Source organism: Apis florea, unplaced genomic scaffold (genome assembly GCF_048593485.1).
Source record: "Apis florea isolate Af1SG1 unplaced genomic scaffold, ASM4859348v1 contig_3587_pilon, whole genome shotgun sequence".
NCBI classification, from domain to species: domain Eukaryota; kingdom Metazoa; phylum Arthropoda; class Insecta; order Hymenoptera; family Apidae; genus Apis; species Apis florea.
Window position 1 is genome coordinate 855679 of NW_028256789.1, and position 14868 is coordinate 870546.

The window sequence follows — 14868 nt, forward strand, 5'->3', positions numbered from 1 at the left end:
TTATCGAACGACGAAATTACTTCTATTCGTGAAAAAATTGACGATAGAGAGAAAGAGTGCAATGATGAAGATGAAGTATAAGAGGTGTAAAAAAGGATGAAAAATAAGAATAATAGACGATGAATGCGAGAGCATTCGTTCTTAACAGGAGTTAAGAAGGATTATATACAAGGTTTGCTCTCAACGAAATAAGAAAGACATGGAACGACATTTCACTGCGATACTTGCTCTGACAAACCTCTGACAAATGCATCTTGGCGATTGCTTTCTTTATATATAAAGATACGTAAAATATTAAAATATAAAAGTTTTATTATATTTTGTTGTTAATCGTGTGCGTGAAATCACTTTAAATTAGCTGTAAAAAAATTCACCGAGCGTACGGAAAATCGTCTCGAGTTATTGGTTCGGCCGAGCGAAAAAGGGTTAATATTTATTCTTGATGGTGACGAATACCAGGTTCAGTCAAGGGTTAAAAAGGGTTTTCGCGATAAACGGTATAAACTGTTTCGTCCAATCTACACTGTCCAACGACAAATTAGACAGAGCTAAGGGGAACGACAGAGAAAGGAAAAAAAAAAAAAAAAATAAAGAAACAACCAATTTACTCGGCGAGAGAGTATGTACCATTAATGCAGAGAATCTCGGCACGGCTGAATAACCGGGCAGCAAACGCGATTTAATTAAGATACGAACAATCCGGGTCGAAGAAGGCAGGCTGGATCGATGGAAATATCGGAAAATATGAGGATTATGCCGTGCCCCTGGCTTCGTCATCGTCTATAATTCCGTGCCATTAGCTGTAGTAGCACCCGTTACTGGCACCGCATAATAATAACTGACATTCTTAAGATCCCGATGCAAATACCGTTCGCCATAATTAAACGCGGGCTAGGTCGGGATGAAGTCACGAGGGTCGAGCCTCCTTTGGGGAAAGGAGACGTGCTCTCGATCTTTCCTCTGGTCAAACGAGGGAAAAAAAAAAAAAAAAAAAAAAAAGAAAAGAAATTGCGAGGAGTCATTTTCTCCCAACCCTTTTAATCATTACGAATGCTTTCGACGCTCCGAGACCGCGTTGAAATGCGTCGAGTATGAAAGTGGCGGTGCGAAAAAAGGGGAGGGAAGAAGGGGGGAGAGAGAAGGAGACGAGGAAGGATGGAACAAGGATAAATTCAGCCGGGGATGAAACTGACGGCCGTGAATGCGTAATATGCGTGTTTTATAAACCCTTTAATTGCCACATTCGGACACGTACGTCCGATGTAACAGTGTATGCTTTACATTTCACGTAGATGTATCCGCTGTCACGTTCCTGCAAGTGTATGAAATGTTGCGACGACTAAAACGTAGTCATACGTCATCCCAATCTTTCACGATATTTGATCGTTTTTTTCTCCTTCTTCTTTCTCCTCTAACTGTCCATCTCTATCCCTCTCTTCTATCCACACACATCCTCTTTGTCTTTCTTTTTTTTTTTTTTTTTTTTTATTATATAAGGTGGAAGGAAGGAACGTCGGTACGAAAGGGGAGGGATAACGAACGGTGAGGAGTTTTTTAATGAATTTGTTTAATGAAATTCCCAGAAAGTAAATTTCATTCCTTCCAGTGTCTTATATTATATTCTTCTTGATTAAAAATCGATATGCTCGAAGGTATTGTTTTCTTGCCGGTTCTTGCGCTTAAAGCGCAAGATATAGATATCGTTTCTTGAGCTCGACAAAAATGGGTCGTGTCGGTTATAGTATGCTTTTAAGAAAGATCTTCCGTTCAAAATTTGACTAGAATTTCCTGTTATAATTGGCGTTAATAGGTCTCGTGATCGACACGTTTACAATCTCTCGATCAACGAATAAAATAATTTCAACGGAGTATAACTCGATTTTCTTGATTTTCCCAATATTTTCCAATTCGATGAAGTTCCAATTTCACGATAATTTAAAAAAATTTCTCCACCTCTCGGTACATTGCTCAGTATTACACCGGTAACGCATTTTTAATAAGGCGGAGTAATATCCCATTTTTAGAGAATTTCTGGGCGACGAGTTATAAATAAATAAATAAATATATATCGAAATGAACGTGCGTTGAAAATAAATAAATATCGCGTCTAAAAATAATTTTGCCGGGAAGCGTTTGCAGGGTTGGGATATCTGGGCGATCCACGGATTGGAAATTCACATGCGTTACACGTTGGGAAATACAAAGCAGAGATATTACGAGGGAAGATAAGCTGTCGCGATAATTTGAAATGTTATACAGATATAACATATAATTAATTCCGTTGTTTCAGTCGGCGCTATGTACGTGTGCATGCTGTACGCCGTCCTCTTCCTCAAGCTGTGGTCGTACGTGCAAGTGAACATGTGGTGTCGGGTGAACAATCGAAGAAAGGCAACGAGCCAGGGGAGGATGCGACGACAATCTCTGTCCTACAATAATCTACAGTGTAAGTAGAGAATTTCCACGTAATCCCGCCCTGACACCGTATTTCCCATCGCCTCTCCCCCCATTTTCCACGCGGCCAACTTTTACACATACACGTCTGGCGGCCGCATAATAACGGGGGCGACGCGACGTTTATTTCCATCAACGATGTCAATTTATCGCCGCGGCTACGACAAACGACAACGTTATTCCGGAATGCGTGGTACGCGCGCCCCGGCATTTTCGATAACAACTATTACGCATTCCCTTTACATCGTTTCGTGCTTTCGCGTAACACCCTCTAATTTCAACGCGAATGCCGGTGGCCCGGCCGAAAAACGCCGGCCAACGGCCGTGTACAACCGCCCCGCCTGGATTTTTGGTCGACCGCCTCTGTGACGCCGGCTCCCAGGCAAAATGCTTGTTACAAGTTTTTCGACGACTGGTTAAATCCCCGTGTGCAACGGATGTATGTATATATATATATATATATATGTATGTACACACACGGGTTTCGCGACCAACCCCGACCTTCGTTTCTATTGTAAACAAAATTAATTAAAGGAACGGGGCGGGCAAAAAAAGGGTGGAAGAAAACGCGGAAAATTTTTCTCTTCCTCCTTTTTTCCCTCCAATTTTTTTTTTGTTTCCAAAATATATCGCCGATTCGTTGGTCGCGATGTCACGAGGGGAAGGGGATAGTTATCCCTGTCGAAAATCGTTCGACTTCGTTTCGCCCTCCTCGCGAAAGAGACTCGATGAGAAAGTTTAAAGTTCGGGATTAATTTATCAGGGCGGGAAGATGGGCGATATAAACTCGGAAATATTCGTGATAGACTGTGACACGCATACATTAAGCTCGTACTATACACGAGTCTTTCGAGCCGGGCTAATTCAATGGTTTGGTGGTGTTGGGGCTATTTGTTCGCTTCTGAAGGTGCATACACGATATCGTGGCTGGCCGCGACCCACCCCGCACACACGGAAGAGGCGAATACTTCCACCCAATTTAAACTCTCGATCAGTCTCGCCTCTGTTTCCGGGTATCGGGCCACGGTTACGCGTATCGATTATTCAGGCCCGGCAAAGTCAAATTATACAACACACGCGACTGACCTTTCCCTCTCTCTCTCTTTCTCTCTCTCCTACCAATAAACTCACCGCATGGAATATTAACCCTTTCCCTTGCGTTCCCTTCCGCCTTCACCGACCGAGAGAGCGCTACAAGAGCCTCGTGTATCATTTTGACGCGTTATGGCCCTCTTTCGTGCACTGGAAATCTGTTATACAACTCTTCCGCTTTCTTAGAGCCACTTTAAACAGGCATGTCGTAGAAGAGGTGGGTTGTAGAACCCACTTAGAGAAAAATCAATCGGGGAGAACCACTCCTTTTCTGTTTCCGCCAACCCTTTTACCCTCCTTGCGCCCTCCTTTAATCAAATGCGATTGTTTCATGCTCGCGTTCTATCCTCTCTTATCCTTATCGTTCTTCGTTAACCCTTTCCTTCTTCGATTCTACGAGTCACGTTTTCGAATTTTTCGGGAATCGAAAGTGCGAATTTTTGAAGGGAAAAATCTCACGAACGTTTCGCTCGATCCAAAGTCGAAAAAAAGTAGACGGAACAATTCGCGAAAGTGATATCGACTCAGGGAGCCTCGTTCGACGTTTCCGTTCTGCAAATTCGATCCCCATTTCACGGCTTACTCTCTCCTCGTTTCCGTGAGTTCTTGTTCACTCTTGGTCGAGGCTCGTTAATCAACGCCAAGATAATGCGAAAGGAAGACATAATGGTGGACGCGTGTGAATGGTGGTGCATCGCGTAGCTGATAGCCGACTTGCTCGGGAAACACGATGGAATAGATGTTGAGCAATGGTCGAACGGTTTAAGCATCGCGGCCGAATAATCCACTTGAAACGACTTCGACTGCCCCCTTCTCGTCTCCTTTCTTCTCGCCAGACGTTGACGCGTAAAATCCCCCCTCCCTCTCCTCCCTCATATTTATTCGTCGAACGAGTATCACCTGACCGGGAGTAATTAGATGATTGTTAATTCCCCGCTCGATCGCCGCCTGCTCTTCCATCACACATAATAACACCAATCGAGGTATAAAAAGTGCCGTAGGCTAATATGATTATCGAAATTCGATGGAACGCTTCAGTTGCGGTGAGCAGAGAAAGAGAGAGAGAGAGAGAGAGAGAGAGTGCGTATGTACGTGCGCGCACACACCGAAGCCGAGGAGGAGGATCGATCCTCCTGATCGATTCGAAGGGGGTACCACGATCGACGAATGCAGCGCGTAGCGCACGTTGTGAAAGCCACGAGCCCGTATATAATCCTCTCTCTGTGCCGTGTAATTTTCGTCCTCTGACCCCCCCTCCTCCAGTCTATCGGTTGAACGTCGAGGAACGCCGTATTATTGCGTCGCATAATGACGACGTTGACTTTTGCGATTTTCGCGAAAAGCTTTTGTGCCCGCTTCTCCATCGATCGACGACGGTTGAATCGGCGACGAATTCTTGGACCGGGTCGGGTTCTCAGGTCTTGCTTTCAATAAGCAATCTACTCTAATGTCTCTAACGTTAGACGTTAAGGCAAGGGGAGAGAGAGTTCTTTTCGTGGAATACGTGGATACGAGACGAAAATGGGGGGGGTAAACGTAAGGCAGGAACGGGTCGGTCCAGTCGTTGGTCAGATAGTTTGACGGTGGTCGTGCTTTCACGTGTTACGCCGTTATTTCTCTCGACAAGCTTCCCTGGTGAACGCTTTGAATTTTTTTTTTTTTTTTTTCAGAAAACTCGTTTTTTTTTTTCGTCGACGACGCTTGTTGCTCGTTGAGAGAATTTTGCTCGAGAGAAGTTAGAGTTTTCGCATGATTCGACGTAACGTTCGAATCGGGATGGAAATTATGGAAAGTGTAGCGCGATGCTTTTTGAACAATTTATCAGATTAATATTCTCTTCGCGGTCTCTTCTGATCTCTTTTTCAACGATTTTTCACAAGCGATTTTAAAATTGTGATTGCGTAAAGAAATTTTATCGTATTTCGTATTTCGTATTTTGTTATTTATCCACGTTAACGATTTCATTTAATAATGATAGAAAATTTGCGCCATCGAAGTGGATAGCTCGTGGCGAAATCATATTTCTGTCGGGGTCAAAAATTCGGTGCCGGTTGATGGTAATCTTTTGTTTTTGCGTAACGGGAAACACGAAAATCCGAAATTAATTATCCCTGTATACGCGATATTTTGCTCTATTATACCGGTATTACAATATCCTACAATTCCGATTATACGCTCATTAAAATATGCTAAAATTTTGGCCATTAGTATTAATGATAGTAATATGAAATTCCAAATCCGATACGATTATACGGATACCTTTTTGATATAAGCTACTTTAACGATCGTAATTCTATAATGATATTCAATAATTGCTTAAAATCTCTTTCCCCTAATAATAATCGCAATATCCTTTATATTTTCCCAAATTATTTATCGTCTGACCATAATAGTTCTATTCCATTCTGACTGATTTATTTTTCTTTCTTTTTTTTTTTTTTTTTCCTTCTTCTTCTCCTTGCTTGACAAATGACCGATCTATACCATTTATTTAATCCTATTCCCTTCTTATTCTTATACTCGGCCGACAAACGATCCACTATCATTACTGGTAGAACAATTTTCGTTTATCATTTTCTCGATATTGCTTTCCAGTTTCTCAAAATTTTCATCCCTCACAGTTTCAACTACTCACGCAACATTAAACGCTGTCATATATCACTTGTCGGGGGAAGAGATAGTCATTTAATGCCAGCGTCGGACGAATTTCCTCTAATTTATTACTCTGTTGACGTCTAACCTTTCATACCGCGTGCTCGCGGAAGCACCTACGCGTCTGAAATCTTCTTACGTGCCGCGTATCACGAGCTTCGCAGCACTCACGAGCAACAGCCAAGCTAACTCGACAACTTCGCACCCTTCTGTCCCGACCTTCCCGACCAAGGATAGTTTCGAGGTGAATTTTATGGGATCAAGAAGATTTTTCCAAAGCAATTTCTACCTTTTTTCTTTTTCTTCCCTCCTCCGTTCCCAATTTCTCCTGCAAACACTCGCGTACAACGTAACTCGTGACTTATTTTCATCGGATCCTCGTCCGATGTAAATTTTATATTACGAATTTATATTGTATCATTTACGTTTCTATCGACGAATTGTATTCGAGAAGAATATATATTTTCGACGCGAGAAAAAAAGATAACGGGAGAATATTTAGGGCGAGGAGAAAGAGAAGGGGGAAAAAGGAGAACGGAAGGATCGCAAAGCGAACGAGAGATCTCACAAATTAAGCTTGAGCGGTACAAGAGACGAAGCTTCCCGACCGATGGGATTGGCTGCAATCTTCGACAAGGCAATCCGGCGGACTCGTAAATTTTCTGGAACAGCGCGAATCGAGCCTAACAGACCCCGGCTGTCTCGATACCGGTTGGCCACAATTTCCCGACGACATGGAGATCTAATTCTAGAAATTTATTTGCCCGATAAACTGAAGGTGTTTTCACCCGGATCCTCCTCCGAAACGCTCGTGATTCATTAGCCGTTGCGACGCTCCGCTTCCCAATCCCCCGTGTGGCCGTCGGTTTCCCGGAAACATTTTCTTTCGAAAAATTCCATCCCTCTCCCCGCCCGTCGAATCTCGACGTTGCGCCGGTTGGGTGGGCGAATTATTGCCCGCTGATTCGTATGGTAATTAGAGGGGACGAAAGTATCGAATAGAAATCCGGTTATCGTCCGTAATAAATTTCGAAAAGTTTCCCGGAAACTTTAACGACACTTTTCGACTCCTTCTCGTTATTACCTTCGATATTGGTTAGCAAAGCGATCCAACCGTCTATCCCTTCCCTACACCCCGACACTTTGACAAAGAACCGACCGGTCCCGGCGACTCGGCTCGGAATAATTTCACGATTTATCGAAGCTCACCGTACGTACACACACACACACACACACACACGTACATACGTAACGCCACGTTTAAACACCCTGTTCCAAATCAATCGGCAAATTTCGAGAAGCGCGAGACTCGAAGGGAGGAAGATTCGCGTATTAAAAATTCCGATCGCGTCTCTGCGGCGGCATTGCTCGCGTGGAATCCTCGCGATATTCTCACGGAGGGGGGTGGGTTTATCGCGGGGCGTATCGCTTGATCGTCGTCGTATTAACCCCCGAACAATGTACCCCCGGACGAGAAACAAGGGGATCCCGCGTATTATTCGCGTATCGAGTGGCTAAAGCACGGGTGAAGGAAAGAAAGAAGGAAAGAAAAAACTATTACGGCGAATAAACGAGGCAGCCGAGGAGGAGGAGAGAAAAAGACGAGGCGAGGGTGGAGGATGTTGGAGGGGGACGGGCGAGAAAAAGAGGGTTGCAGGAATTTAATTTGGACGAATTCTTGCTCGCCACTTATTACCGGAGGGGGTCTCGTGAAACTCTCGCTCGAACGTCGCTCGAACGTCCGTCTGCTCTCGCGAGAGCCACGTCGATTCCTCCTCGAAAACGCACGTTTTGGAGCCGTGACGCCGGAATAGGATAAGTCCTCTCTGTAACCGAGCTTATTTGAATTCCAGATTGGATTTCGGACGAATGAGAGAATTCTATTTTTCTATAGATTTAGCCTGGCGGAGGATTAGGCGTGGACGAGACGAGAATCGATCTCGTTTCGAGTCTGGGCAAACTTTTCGCCAAGATTGGCCAAGTATATACTCAACGGTTTCTCCTTCATCGTTTCGTTTCGAAATGATTTAATAAACGATGACTCCGCCGTTGGTATAATCCGCGAATAGCAATCCGAACTTACGTCGCACGAGGGATCGAAGTTTAAACGCTCGCCGGTTTTTTTTGGAAAGATTAAACTACACGAGTCTCCCTCGGTCCTTTGGGGGGAGAGCTCGGAATGATTCTCGAGCACGGCGAGATCTAACTTCCTCGGGTGTACCTTTTCATCAAACTCCCGGTGCTTTCACTTTCCTCTCTCTCTATCTCTCTCTCTGTCTCTTTTTCCTTCTCTTTCTCCCCGATTTTCGCGTCCAAATCCCCCATTTTTCTTCTTCTTCTTCTTCGTTTTATTGTTGTTGTTGCGGTTGTTGTTGTTGTTTCGGCCCGGTTGCCAAAGACAGAGTTGCCGAAATTCCTGTTGCTCGGGAAACCGTGGCGTGTGATTCATCGCCTGTAATCTGTTTTTTCTCCCCCTCCTTCGCATCTAACGCGAATACGATTCCTTGTTGCAGCTTCCACCGCGAAGCAAAACGGCGAGGAGGTCGACGACTCGAAGCACGAAGTAGACGTTGCTGGCACGGTCTTGGTGCAATATCCGGACAACTTGACTTTCCGTGATCTTTACTACTTCATTCTGGCGCCTACCCTCTGCTACGAACTGAATTTCCCTAGAACACAAAGGATTCGGAAAAGGTAAACAGTATACCCCCGATTTATTTATTTATTTATTTATTTATTTATTTTTTGGAGAGTGATAAACCGAGGTGATCGAATATTTTTTATCGGATATTCCGGTATTTTATCGCTTCTCCTCCAGAAGAGGGAAAGATTCTCGAAGGAATTTTAGAAATAATTGAAAGGATAGAAGAAAGGATTTTAAAATCCTTTTTTTACGTCAATATTTTATCGCGAAGTATTTCGATAATATGTACCTCTTCTCTTTTTAAATTTTAATTTAGAATCTTTTATCTCGGGATTTTTATAAATTTTCAGACATGAGAGAATGAAAAATTCTTCTTCTTTTTTATTTTTTATTTTTTTTTAAGTAAAGAATAAAAATCGTCATTTATTTGAAACAACAATTTCGATTTCTACATCTAATTAAATTTTACGCGCATAGAACGTCGAATTTTTTAACCAAGCTCTTCTCTCGATATCTAAAACTCGCTTCTCTAATTCCTTCTCTATCCATGCACATATTTCCACGTACGATGGAGGTGCACGTCTGGAGGATCACGTGGCTACAATTCTCGGAAGGCTACGCTTCCCGAAAAAGTTTCTCCTCGTCCTCGATTTCGGTGGCGCGCCTTCCTTTCCTTTTCCCCGAGGAAAGGAACGAAAGGGAAGAAGGCAAAGTTGGCGAGCGGAAATGTTGGCGAAATTAGATTTAAGTGGGCCATTGTTGGGAAAATAGAGAAGAGAGGAAGGGAGCGAGGTTCGGACGCGGTGATGTATTCCTTCCCGTACTTCCGATTGTATTCGGAGATTTTCGTGGAACACTTTCCACGTTCACCTGCACCGAGTGTTCCTGGGGAGGGGGATGCATGCAGTAGTCGGTCGATGCGCTCGATCATGTGGAGTGCATCGAGAGAATGGAGAGGGTTGGCCGGTTTCTTGCCACGGTTGTTGCCGAACTGAAAATCGGACGAGTCGCGATAGGAGGAGGAAAAGAAGAGGAGACGTCATATCTCGTGAAGTCCCTGTTCTCCGCTCATATTTTTGGATTTACCGGGCGCCGTGGCGAATTTTCACGGGCGGAGTGTGCGTGATAAGAGAAATGTAACCAACGTGGGCTAATGTATTATTTGCAGAAAAGTCGGGACGTAGACTAAAAAGACGCAGTTGACTCTGTTTGATTAACGTACCATCGGGTGGAAAATGGGTCATGCTTTTGCAGGAAACTCAGGATGGTACAAAATCTAGCGAGATATATATATATATATACACGCGTATATTTAAACGAGGGGATTTAACATTTTTGTTTCATCCTTCCTTGACGCGTTTAACGCGTAATTACAATTAGGATGACCTGATTACTAACTCGTTCATTTATCTGCGCAGATTTCTGATTAAACGGATCCTAGAGGTGGTGGTCGGCTGCCAAGTGGTCATGTCGCTCTTCCAACAATGGATGATCCCGTGTGTGAAGAATTCCCTGGTACCGTTCAGCGTAAGTGTTTCATTCACCTTTTCGCACAGCTTTCGCGTGAAATCCTCCCTCTACAACGATGAGAAAATCTCATTACGCCCGGTGAATCGCCCATCTCTCGATCCTCTCCTATATATCATAGAAAACAATTTTCTCCTTTCTCCTTCTCTTTCTTCTTCTTCTTCTTCTTCTTCTTCTTTTCGCTTTTCGAGTGGAGAGAAAGATCGGTTTGGTTGTTTCGTATCGCGACGCGTTTATCCCCTTTTATTCTCCACCGAAATAAATAATAATCTATATGTACCAAGGCGGCTAATTATTTATAGGAAGGATCGTAAATAAGTGGGGTGGCCAACCTGGAAATGGAATGGCCGTTAAGATGGAGAGAGCGGATGAACAGAAGTGTAATTTGGTTTCGGCAAATAGGTTCGATCAATCTTTCTCCGTAATTCCCCTTGTGCTAGCTACGATACGCACAAATATATGGTCGACCAAACGGGTTCCATTCACCGCCCCTCTCTCTCTCTCTCTCTCTCTCTCTCTCACCTCGTGCAAAATCCTCGTATCGGTAATGATGCGTTTCTACGCACGATAATGATCCTCGCTTTTTATTCGTTAAACAAGACCTCTCCTCGCCTCTCCTTTTTCACATTCCTTGCTACACTCGACAGGATAGTGGAAATCGCGAGGAAACACGAAACGTCCCGGAAGAAATTTTTCTACACGTGTCGCAAACGTATCTTAATCTTAAGGATAGGATAGAAGGGTGTAAATATCGCAGATAAGCTCGCAAGTGTTACAACTCGGATGGAATGCAACCTGGAGAATACCGTGATCGTATCTCTTATTATTCGTGGTACAATGGGAGGGACAAGGCGAGTCTGGCGCGGGAGAGTGATAAAGCCAGGGCGAATAACGACATTGACGAACGATGCCGCTGCTCGATTCACTCGGCCTCTTTCATAATTCCTGCCCTGCTCTATTTTCGGTTTCGAAATTGATCGAGGGGTGGAAAGCAGGTGAAGGGGAGGGGACGAGGAACTTGAGATCGTGAACCGGCAATTAAGCTCGTTCATTCTCGTCGATGGATCGATTTACTTGTTGCCCGGGTTATTCGTTATCGTGTCTGTGTGTGTGGGTGTGTCACGACGTTTGCATTATTTACAGTCGTTGGATCGAATCGTAGCGAGTCGTGGAAGGGAAGGAGAAAAGAGTCGTTGGGACGTTTTCGTATAAAACGGGCAAGATCGTGTGTGGGATCGTGTACGCGTGTTAAGGGAACGTAAAAGGTTGTAACGTCGCGAAATTATTTTTCATCTGGCATCGAGCCGACACGAAACGAGCGCCGCGATAATAAAGACAACGGCGATCTCGTGCGCGTAATGAGATCTCTGAGGCGGTAATTTTAACCGAGCACGTGAAATTAGCGTTGCGCTAGCCGGCGATTGCAATGGAGACAACGCGTGGAACAACGAACAAGCAAATAGCGTACCGACGTTGCCGTTATTTTTCATTGATTTTTTTTCCCCCTTCTACTCTTTTCTACTCTTTTAATTTGTCCATTTCTTTCTTCTTCTTCTTCTTCTTCTTTCGCCCGTTTTCGTTTCGACCGCAAATTTCTTTGCCTCCGGTTAACGGTTGAATCGCAGACGTTTCCAGTTCATTTGACGGAAGGGCAGGGAAGCAGCGGGGGGTAATTAACAATCTGACGTTCATTCATTTAAACCTCGTGACATTAATTGAAAAAATTCAAGCGGGCTGCGGTTTTGATTGTTCGTTAACGAGGGGATGAACGTGGTTCCTGCTGTCGGTGCGCATCGGTGGCAGAAATTTTCCCGCGCCCGTGCTCCCCAGCTTCGTGGATTTAAATGGATCCTTTTACGCGGACAGTTTTAACCACGGCTGATCCACGCCGGACATCCGCGGTTTACCACCTATATCCATAGATGGCCGTATAATGTAGTCGGCCCCGCTATCCGTCCACACCGCCATTCTGAAACGTTGGAAATTTCGGTGATCCCTTTGTTTTCCGATGGATTCGTCGCGTGTACATTTTTCCGTCTTTTCGCTCGCCAATTTTACACGAATGGAATAACCGATGAGAGAGAGAGAGAGAGAGATCGAATGGGAACAGCTGTGTTCGCGTGCCGTGAAAATCGAGGGAGGAGCGGCATGATTTTTCCCAAGTTTTCGACACTTGTCTATTATTTTTCCATGGAATTTTCATTGAAAATTTCATCGATAACGATCCTCGAGTTCCAAGCTTTCCAAGAGATACTTTAGAAACCGGCCAAGAAAAAGGGAAGAACTTTACTTTACTCAGTGAGTAGCCATAATTTCTTGCACAATTAATACTCGCTCGGATGAGAGGAAAAGCGTGATGTCGTAAATTTTTTATGACCTCGAAAATTGAAATATTATACCGTCTTACTTTTCACGACGAACCTAATATTCCAGCAACCGGGGGAAAAAAAGTCGAAAAGCTCTTTTGACCGTACCGCGGACAAGACAATATCGAGATAATGAGTAACCGGTCCGCGCGTTAGGGAAGGGAGAGAAAAAAAAAAAAAAAAAAGAATGAGAAGCGAGGAGGCGCGCACAGTGTTGGAAGCGTAATTACAATGCGACGAGCAGCGGGGGCAGTTATCAATTCCGACGAATGGATTCGCACGGATTGCCGTGGCCGCGCACACGGGATGGAAAGCAATATCCACGAAATCGATTTCTTCTCGCGTTGGACCCTCGGTGTCAAGCTTCTCGCGACAGTGATAGACCATCGCGAAGTAGATCGAAAGACGGAGACATTTCCACTCCACTTCCACCCCCCTCCGTTGCCAGCTGGCTGGCCGATCAGCGACGTGACTGTCGTCTCTGCCTTCCGTGATTCGCAATTATCGAATCCAATTTGTCCGCCAGAAAGGCAGCCGAGGGTGGCCAAAGTGGGTGGGAACGAGCGAGAGCGAGAGTGAGAGGGAGAGAGAGCAAAAACGTGGAAAAAAGGGGGTGGCGGAGGTTGCGATCGAAGATAGAGAAAATGACGAGGCGGACGACGTGGAAATGGATAGAGAAAAGAACTTGCCACCCCGGAATTAACTCTTCTCGGCACCTTGCACGGTAATTACTCCAAGTTCGATCGATGCCATTGATTCCTTTATACTTAGGCTTGAAAAACGAAAAACTTGGAACGATATCTCGGTTGGCCCAAAGATTTCCGTTTCTCTTCTTCCTTCTCCTCCTCCTCCTCCTCCTCCTCCTCCTCCTCCTCTTCTTCTTCTTCTTCCTCGGTATCGTCGTGTTTCGCTTTGCTCTCGAGCAGCCTCTCCAAGTTAGGGAAGGGAATCGAGGGACGATTTATCAAGGGAGGAAGAAGGGAGGTTCAATTTGTCCTCGATTGAAAATCAGTTGGGAGGAGGGGGGGGGGAAGTGTGTACACGAAATCGACGGGAAATCTCTTGCACCAGAAGGTGAACGCTGCCACTTACCTTGATCTCCCCGATTCGACGCTATGGAAACGTTTAATAATCTGGCGAGGAGTAGGTTGAACAGGAAGAAGGCCTCCTTCCTTCCCTCGAAGTAAGGATGAGAAACTGGCTGGGAGAGAACTATCTAATCGTGGGTGCGCAAGTTTTGACTGGCTGTCTTGGCCCAGGGGCGACTCTTGTTGTTACCAAGTTCTACCGGTTCCAAGTGTCCGGTTCTGGTTGTTTAAAGACCTCCTTCCATTTAGCTGCTGCTCCTCTCTATTCAAGAAAAGGGGAACATTATGGCTTGGAATATATACTCCAAGATCGTATCGTTGTTTATGAGCGTCGATCCCTTCGCCTTTCTTCTGAACTTTCTTCAGAAGAGATTTTGAACATGCTTCGATCGAGTATCATAATCTCGTTGCTCTTCTTTTCGCGGTAACTTAACTCTCTCCATCTCGAATTCTGTTGATTCATTGTTCCTTCCTTTACGAAATATACGATATTGGTTTCTTTTTTTTTTTCGTCGTATCTATGCGAATTCTATGGGAATCATCGGGATCATGAAAATCACGCGAATCGTAGATCACCAAGATGGTTCATGAATGTCGTCCGCTGGTCCGCAGATGCGCTAAAGGAAGGTAATCGAAGTTTCGCCATTGGAGAGAAGGAACGTGCCTCGGAACGTACAAACATTTTTCAACGTGACACGTATACGTAACCTTGATGGTTAATCGTGCCACCGGCAAAAGGCAATTCATCTTGCAGCCCATCGAAAATTTCCTCTCCTCCTCGACGACGAGCCGGATCGACGTGTAAATGGCCGGTGGTGTACATTTTGCCTATCTTTCACGGCGCACGTCCCTGCACACGAATGACTTTACACCGTGGGCCAATAGACCGATCGAAAGGTGACGTGGTCGCATCGAGCGTCGTCTTATCACCTCCTCGACGTGCCGCTGCTTAAAGGGATGAACGTTTAAAGGATTTTTCGAGGATGCCTCGAGAGGGTGTACAAAGGATGGAGAGCATCGGTGGGTGCAACCTCTGCGACTTGGT

At 44.8% G+C, this 14868-nt stretch overlaps 1 protein-coding gene across 3 annotated transcripts in view; it reads left to right on the forward strand.

The window, feature by feature from the left end:
* The window catches only part of mdy (diacylglycerol O-acyltransferase), a 92185-nt gene that overhangs the window by 58642 nt on the left and 18675 nt on the right, over positions 1-14868 (forward strand). For all 3 annotated transcript variants that reach the window (XM_086914399.1, XM_086914400.1, XM_086914401.1), the window contains exons 6-8: positions 2291-2446; positions 8712-8892; positions 10261-10369. In XM_086914399.1, the coding sequence (XP_086770525.1) occupies positions 2291-2446; positions 8712-8892; positions 10261-10369 (446 nt within the window). The remainder of the gene's footprint in view (positions 1-2290; positions 2447-8711; positions 8893-10260; positions 10370-14868) is intronic.